This window comes from Parasteatoda tepidariorum, chromosome X2 (genome assembly GCF_043381705.1).
Source record: "Parasteatoda tepidariorum isolate YZ-2023 chromosome X2, CAS_Ptep_4.0, whole genome shotgun sequence".
In the NCBI taxonomy this organism is placed as follows: domain Eukaryota; kingdom Metazoa; phylum Arthropoda; class Arachnida; order Araneae; family Theridiidae; genus Parasteatoda; species Parasteatoda tepidariorum.
In genome coordinates, this window is record NC_092215.1 from 59,396,039 (window position 1) to 59,405,253 (window position 9,215).

General features: G+C 27.1%; 1 protein-coding gene across 3 annotated transcripts in view; it reads left to right on the forward strand.

The window, feature by feature from the left end:
* The window catches only part of LOC107439801 (adiponectin receptor protein), a 71,765-nt gene extending 62,932 nt beyond the window's left edge, over positions 1–8,833 (forward strand). For all 3 annotated transcript variants that reach the window (XM_016052507.4, XM_016052506.3, XM_043054720.2), the window contains one exon: positions 5,040–8,833. In XM_016052507.4, the coding sequence (XP_015907993.1) occupies positions 5,040–5,180 (141 nt within the window). In that variant the 3' untranslated portion in view covers positions 5,181–8,833. The remainder of the gene's footprint in view (positions 1–5,039) is intronic.
* The last annotated feature ends 382 nt before the right edge of the window (positions 8,834–9,215 follow it).

Below are 9,215 nucleotides of genomic sequence, written 5' to 3' on the forward strand. Positions count from 1 at the left end.
TTGGAAATAGTATATTAAATAAATATAGGATATTTTTTTAGGTTTTTTTCTTTATAGTGCGCAGCTTAGAGTCTAGATTACATTTGCATCATAGTAAAGGCTTGTTTATCTCTTTGTGTACCCATTTAAATGAAACTTCTGAAAACTATTTTAATAACTTAGCAAAAACATCATGTAATCATCTACTTTAGATTTCAGACAATCAATCGATGCATATTCTAGTACCGTTTGAATAGAACAACTTTAAAATTCTTGAAATATTAGGGGGGTCTGAAAGTAATGTCGTTTCCGTGTACTTGACATTTGTTACCAAGATTCTATTTTTAATCAAAAATGTATTCGCCCTCGTTATTAACAACCTATAATTCCGAATCATAAAAAAAATTGATTTTTAAGACTATCGAATATTAAATGCGCCGAAGCGTCATTACTTTCATACATCATTTCCCTAAATACTTACTAACATTATAATTACTACACAACTAGAGTTTACAGCCTTGAGTTTACACAGACTTTTACTTGGATTTCGAATGATATGATAGCAGTAAAAATTATCCTTTGAATAAAATTAATGATGAATTTAATTAAAAATAAAACATCTTTTTGAAAGAAAAAAAATCTTGTTTGCAAGTGTTCCATTAACTGAAATATATAAAATGTGCAATGATTTTAACATTTTATTTTAGTTACAGGAATTATAACAACGATTACTTAAATATTTTATATATAATCAGTTATACTTTAAAAAAATCATTTTCTTTAAAATGTATATCGTAATTTGAGTGGCATAAAATATTTACAATTATTTGTTTGGTTTGAAAAAAATATTTGGTTCTTAAAACTCACTTAGTTATTTGGCGGTTTAATAACTTGTAAAGTTTTTTATGTAATTTATTAAAGAAATTTGAATTTATTAAACTTATTTGTCATTACTGAAACATGCTGCATTTATGTATTCACATGTATGAGAAATGTATTTACTAACGAAATGAATTTCAATTTCTTCTCTATCCATGAAAATGGTTTAATATCGTTAAACTAAAGTACAAATAAGACTAGTGTTTTGAGTGATGGGATTTTTAGAAAAATATCGAGAAAGTCCTTAACATTACAGAAAGAGGAGATAGTTTTTTTAGAGTTAACTTCAATTGCCAGATAAAAAAATTTTTAACTTTTTTGTAAACAAAATAATACTTTATAAAAAACAATTAACTAATTTAATAAATTAGTTAAATAATGTGGAAAATTAGTAATATTAAAAATTCATTAATTAGTTCATTAAATATTTCATTAGTATTTAGGCACGAAATAATTTGCTACTATTAACACTAAACTGAAAATGCTTTTTCGAAAATTATTTGAAATTTAAAAGTACGAAACAATTTAAATTATTCAAAAATTATATATAATAAATTCAGCAATAAATATTTTTAAAAAATTCTATATTTCAAAAATGTGGGAGAAAATAAAAGCAATCTGTTTATTAAAGGTAAACTTTTGATTTGGTTGTGTTCAAACATCAAAGAGAACGCAAACTATTCACATCTATTTGAACAGAAATACTCTAGCTCAGTGAGTGATTTACGATGACAGCTTATACGCCTCTCAATTTGTGAGCAGTAGGAGGTAGAGGGAGAAGGAAATATTCTGCTTGAGAAAAACTCTGGTTCGCCGCTCAAGGTGAACCCAAAAATGCTCAGGCAAGCCGCTTTTAGTATAGAAGCATGCCCGAGATATGCCAGGCTTGACGTCAGAAGGGTTAAGTAAAGCATTCCATCAACAACCCATTGTGAACCAAAAAAGTTATAGTGGTTAAAGCTCCACAATTACGTGGCAATGCTGACCATCATTGTGCTTTTACTGCCAAGGCAAGCTGGTACCTATCGATCTGAAGCTGCGTTTGCTTTAAACCAGGGTTTGTGATTTTTTTTTTAAAAAATCAAAAAAATCAGATTTTTCTTATTTAAATCGGATTTTTTTTATTTTAATCAGATTTTTTTTTTTTTATTCAAACACATTGTAAGAACTTTAATTTATGATTAAAAATACTTTATAAATGTTTAATCAAAATTAAATTAATATTAAGACAATATTATTAACAATATTATAGAAGCTCTAACTTACTAATATAATTTTTCCTTATAATACATAGCTTTGAATGCGTATCAACCATTTTGAAACAAATGCATGATTGAAATTTGAAGACTAGATAAAATAGAGAATTTAATGAAAGGGGTCTGTCTAGCTTTTTCTGAGAGGTATTTATTTTGTGAAAATTTAGACATAATTTGTGAAAAATTTAAAATATTAAAAAATCAACATAAAAATACGGATTTATTCGTTTCTTACGAAACACAAAAATAAAATTTTAAAACAAGTTTTTTTTCCTGAAGTTGAATTTGTGAAGGTACCCTAAGCATTAGCAAATTTGGGCTTGGACAGACTCTTTATTTATTAAATTAAAGTTTCAATTAGCAAACCATAATTTTAATTTAAAATTGTGCTTTTTTTTCTCTTGATTTTTAATCTGACAAAATAAATGCAAGAGATTGTGTTTATAAATGTAGTAATTTATCAAAAAATAAATAAATATTTAATCTATATATTTTTATATTAAAATATTCATTTTTAATTCTATATCATAATAGATCAGCTAAAAAAATTTTTAAAAAAATCCATGCACTCATTGGAATTTTTTTTCACAAAATTTCTTTATAGAAAATCTGATAATGTCAAAGATTCTGTAAACATATTATGAGAAAAAAGCACAAGTTACCAGTTAATAACTCTACTGCCTCAAATAAACTTTGAAAGGGAAGAATGACTACATATCAGGAAAAAATATCTGAAGTCATTAGCCTTTTTTTTCTATTTTTGGCATATTAGGGTAATTTCTTTTTGATATAACCTCAAGCTTTAAAAATATACATTTTCCACCAATAAAATATAATGTAGATTTTTAATTCCATGCTATTTCAATCAAAAAGTAGAATTTTAATTAAGATTATTTGTAATTTTTTTTCTCGAATTTCATGTCTATTAATTACTTTCTATAGCTATGCAAGTCTATATTAAGACAGCATTAAATGTGTACTTTCAATCTCAAGAATCGAAAGATTTTTTAAAATGTAATTTCAAGTATGTTGGAATTTAAAACAACACTAAGGAAGAAAGTAATCTCGTTAACTAAAATTAATTAACGCAGCAATTTATTTAAAATAAATTTTAAAACTAAGAAAAGAAAACACTAAAAGTATCAATAATTTAAAACACTGTTTTTTAACTTTTAAAATCAATATATATATTTGAAAAAATCATTTGATTTAAATCAACAAACCCTGCTTTAAACAGCCACTTGGGATTGAATCCCGTTTTTCACAATGACAACTCAGCGTCTAAACGACTGAGCAATCACTGTTCAATTTTATAATTAATGTGATTAATTTTTATTTTCCTGGGATGGCGCAATTCCAGGTTTTATGTATGATACTTCCGGATCAGGTAAAGCATATGATTTTTCTAGAAATATTGCACAATTCCACATTTCTGGAAAGCATTGGTCCTCTTACTTTCAGTAATCAAAAACTATTACGATGAAATTTTCACGGGATTCAGCAATCTGAAACTCAAATTTTGAATATTTCGCTAATCCTGTTAGCAAGATTCTACATACTCATGCAGGGTGCGTAGCATTTGTAAAAAGTACTTAAAGGTGCTTTTTTTGGGATTTCATTTTTAAAAGCTTTTAAAGGTGCTTTTTTCAGCTGGCGTTTTTAAAAAGTGCTTTTTTTTCGAATAACTTTTTTTCTCCCTTCAGTGATATCTGGTGAATCCCATGCATTTCACGAAAAATGGGGAGTTTGCTACGTAATCATTCCCACGTTATGACTTGCGCATGCGCGCACAGTTGAAACCGAAACCCGAGTGCTCAAATTCGGATAGAGAATATCAGATCCTTATGAAATGTTTTTCTTTTTAATTTATTTTAATTTTGTTCTTGCTTATTTTATTTTACTTCTAACACTTTTTTTGACGTAGGGGGTATTGATACTTTTGTTCTGAGTTCAGGGTCAAGTTGAATTCAATCGGTGATGTGGGAAAGTACTGATTGTTTCGATTTACTCCCGTTTCTTTTCCTTTTTTTTAACGCTAAAACTGTTTATAAAAAGTTTTTGTTTTTCATTCACATCATTGATTGAATATGAATTTTTTGAGTGCTTAAAAATTTTTGTAAAGTGCTTGAAAAGTTTTTAAAAAGTGCTTATTTTTTATTCAAAGATTTGGCTACGCACCCTGTCATGATTCTTCCGATAATCGGTAGAAATCCATTCAGATTCTTCTAGTTTGGCAGATTTTCGCCGTTTAGAATATTTGAAACTGTGCTGAAATCCGCTAATATTTTTATTCACACGATTTGAATGTCAAACATTGATTTTCATATTTACCTAATTTAAAAGTCACGTTGTGTTTCATATTCATGTGATTTAAAAATACAACGTTGCTATTCGTATTTAGAAGTTTTTAAAATCCAGCTATGAGATTCGTATTCACTCAAATTTCAAATCTAGTGTCACAACTCATATTTGTTGGCAACTAGTATGTCAATCCCATCCCCAATGTTAGGTAATTCCCAATTAGTTAATGCTAAGTAATTTTCCTATTAAGAATATTTTAATTCAATAGAATATTGAATTTAGTTCAACAACTTACGTTGCGAATGTTTGTTTTCGTTTAACTGTCATGGATATAGAGTGACATAACTCTAGACGTAGTCGTGATGCCGGATGGCAGTCATTCAACTTATAGCCTATCAGTGATCGACAATTGTCCAGAGCTTCGAGGAGGTTCGCTGCTCAGTTTATAAGAAAGTGTTACTAAAGCAATCTTCTCTTTTTCCCTTTTTACATTGGCTATTGGCGACATAAAGTACCTACCTACCAATTTTAGTTTTTTTTAATAATAGAATCCAATAAAAAATTTCATTTAGAATAAAATAGTATGAAAGTAAATTGCTTATTTTTCTCTAACTTCTATTTTAGTTTCACAGTCATCAAATATTTCATGTGTTAGTTATTGCTGCAGCATTTGTGCATTATCATGGCATTTCAGAGATGGCTATTTACCGATTATCTATGGGAACCTGTTCTGCTGAAGAGCCACCTATTGATTTTGAATACTAAATCACCCAAGTCATTTGCCTTATTTCTATGTAAACTATTTGTAAAACAATTTCATACACGAAGATGCAGAGGGCTAGAATATTTTTTTAGCATGCAATAAAATTTACATATATTCTTTATAGCCTCTGATTTATGAAGATTCTGTGATAGCCATTTTTTTCATTAAGAGAATCTGTAGTACCTAAGAAAAATTAAAATAATTTGATTGGGGCATGGCTAACTAGTTAGAAGGAAGGCTGAAGAATGACTAGATTTTCTCTGTGTGCTGTCCTCATCTGTCTATTCATTCAATAACGCGGGAACATAGTAGCAGCGTATGCAGAAATTTGGGGGGGGTCTGCATTCAGCAAAACACACACTTATATGAATGTGCATAAATATTACACTATTTTGGACTAAGTGTAATATTTTAACTTCCACATTAAAATTTTCTCAGTAGACCAGTGTACAATGTATTAGTTAAGAATTATCAGTTAGTTAAAATGTACTTGTAAAAACTTAGCTATAACAATGAAAAATTAAAATATATATATATATAAGATTGTATTAAAAATAACAGCTGATCACTGCAAAAATAAGAAGTAACTACACATTTTTACTGGTGTCCTATGGTGGATTCTGTTTTCTTAAATGTTGAGGGTCTCTGACCCTCCTTCAGGCTGCTACGCCCATGCATTATTTAAAATTTTAACAGAAATATTTTCTAGATTAAAAAATTATTGAAAGATTTTAAGTTTGGAGTAATTCAGTTTTCATAAATTTTATTTTAAGAAGTACCTATGTTTATGGTCTAATAATTTCATTCGAGGTGTTACGTGTATTAGCTTTTTTTTTTTAAACCTATTTTTCCCTTTTGCTCTATTTCTACGATATATGTAATAGTTCTAAAAATATTAGTTCCATGGTCATTTTTTTTTTAATATTTATTCTGTTTATTAGTTGGCCATGGTTTGGGTGCTGTATATCTGGTATGACACTTTTTCCAAGATTGAAAAAATTCTTTATTGATATCTATAATGAAATTTATTTAGAAGTGTTCTTTTTTTTTCTTTTGATTTTTCTACTGGCAATTGATAATAATTTTATTTTTTAAAAGCAATTTGCTAATTTCTTGTGCACAATTTCATGAAACATATTTGTTAATGTTGCATTTTTATCTTTTTTAACTGTTTGTGTGTATGTGAAATTCACTTAGAAAAGTCTGTGGAAAATTTATTTTAAAAATGAAAGATAAATCATGAAAGAACTATCTAATATTTTAACTTTCAGGTCAGAAAGTAGATGTATATTTGTTTGTCCGAATTATTTTAAACTGCTCTCCTTTGAATATTTCTAATTTAAAAGTAATTTTTTTTTTTAAGAAGAGCTAGTGAAAAAAATTTGCAATCTTTTTTAACTTTCTTTTACTGCTCCATTTTAATATTTTATTTGTAACATTAAAACAAAATTAATAGTGAACTTTTAATTATAACCTTTTAATTAATGAACATCGAGAGAAAATTGAAAAATGTATTCTCATATAAAAAAATACTCATATTTTCATAGAAATCATCTTTTAAAACTGGTTTTTGTGTTTATCATGTTTTTCCTTGATCTGTTAAAGGGTTATTTTTAGCTTTATCACTTTACACCCTATGACAATTACTTCACTTTAAATGCCAATGTTCATATTGAACAATATCATTCATGTCTAACAGTTTTAATCATAAATCACTTTTTGAACTCTTAATCAGATCTTAATTTATCTACATAACTCTCTTATAATCACACTAAATCTTTGCTTTTGATAATTTGGTTAGAAATAACTGAGCTTGTGATAAATGCCTTTGGGATATTTTGTTTTTAAGTTAAGCATAATTTTTCCTAGAGGCACAATCCAAATTTGTTCGTTTAACTTAATGTTTTAGGTTGGTGAAAAATGCCATTTTCAAGTTAAAAATAATGCATCAGAACATGCAGTTTACATTGTGTTGAAAACGTAATTTCTATCTAAATTACTTTAGGAAAGTACATCACTATTGGAAATTCCTATTTGATTAAAAATTTGATATTAATTTTTCAGGATTTATTGAAACTAACAGTACAACTAAAATGTGCAAATAATGTATAAAATGTCCAATCAAAATAATGGTTTGATAATATATTTATAATGAAACTTTAAATACAGTTTTCTATAAAATAAAAAAAAGCTTTTAATAGACTTTTCGAATAAATACTTATATATTTTGAAATTTAATTCATTTGTATTAATTTTTAATAAAATCTGGGAAAGGCTTTGTACTCATTTAGAATTTTCACCAACTCTACAAAATTGTATCTATCTTTTGAGTTCTCTTTGAAGGAAAAAATCTTTATTCTGTGTCATCTCTCTAAATAACTTTTCTAACTTATGGATACTACCTAAGTAGGCTTTTTGAAAGACTCAGCTATGCCAATTTTATCACTACGGACAACTAAGGAAGGGATGGAATGTTAAAACATGAAAGTTCTCCATATTTTTTGGATGAAAACTTGATTTTCAACATTTTGTCAATTCATACTCTAGTATTAAGCCACAATTGTATATATTTGTCTATTCGCTAACATATTTAGATTTTCAATTTTATTTATTTACAATGTATCATTTCCTCCCATTTAAATCAGTTTACATTTGTTAAATGCACTGCTCATTTATAAATTACCATTATAAATTATTTATAAATTTCCATTACTCTTAATTTTAAATTACTCAACTTTAAATTTTAATCAATCACAATTAAGAGCTTGTTAAACAATTTTGAAAGTACTCTTTATAAGTAGATGTATGATAATGTAAATTGCTGTATGTTTATGAACTTAGAAAACATTTTAAAAATAAATTCAAACCTTCATTATCTGAATCTATTATATTTTTGTAAAATTTCAGTTTAAACTTTGTAATTAGGCTGGGATGCAGTGTGTATTTAGTGATTATTATACAGTCCAACCTCATTAATGTGGATCTCTCAACATAAACTAATTTTAAATACTTATTATTATAAAAACTTTTAACATAAAATATGTTTAAGGGTAAACTCTAATTTCATTACCATTTTTTTAAAATATAATTTTATTATTTATCTTTGCAACTTAAAAGCTTAAGAAAACAAAGAAGATAGTAAAGCTTTAACTATAATATTTTTTTCAATTATAGTGATAATTTTTATTATTTTTATTTCTTATGGAAATATAAAAATTATAAATGAAAATTAAACAGGCATAAAATAAATATTACTCTGCATATTTACTATAAGAATTTGTTTTGAGAAACCATGCTTTATGCATAGTTAATACGAAATGTCTTTGTATTATGTCATTTTTGTTAAAATAAATTTCTTAACTGATAAAGTGAACAAATTTGCTGTGCACTTTTGGGTTCATATTAACAAGGTTTGATGGTATAAATGAATTATAATGGATATTTTTTGTTATACCTTGTGTTATTTTCTTTAAAAAGTAATTTATTTTCTTTTTATTTATCCTACTTGTAACAATTATGATGGTTTAAATTATCTAATATGTATGGTGAATAACTGTCTGATGTTTAGTATTGCTGGAATATCCACTGTTATTGAAGTAGAATTTTTATATAGCATCTTATATGGGGCTGTTAAATAAAAGTGTTGAATATTTAATGTGTTGGCTTATTTTTCTTGGTATAATGAAAGAAGATTATGACGTTTTTGTAAGAAAAAGCTTGATATCTGAGTAAAAGATTTTATTTTGTGAGTCCTAAAACCTTGACTTTGATTAATTTTGGTTGTCAGAAGTAGCATGCTACAAATAAACTCATATTTGTGAAAATTGCAACACCATGAAGGACTTACGCGAGTGGGCTGAAATTTTCAGGAAATGCAAAGTAGAGCATAATATGCAAATGATTAGAATTTCAGACCCGTAGCGTATGCGTATGCTGAGCAGCGCCCTCTGAACGGCGGATGGATCCGAATAAATAGACAGCTGTAGCGAGGCGTTTATGGTTATCGGTGGTTATCTGCTAGTGATAAACGATACCTC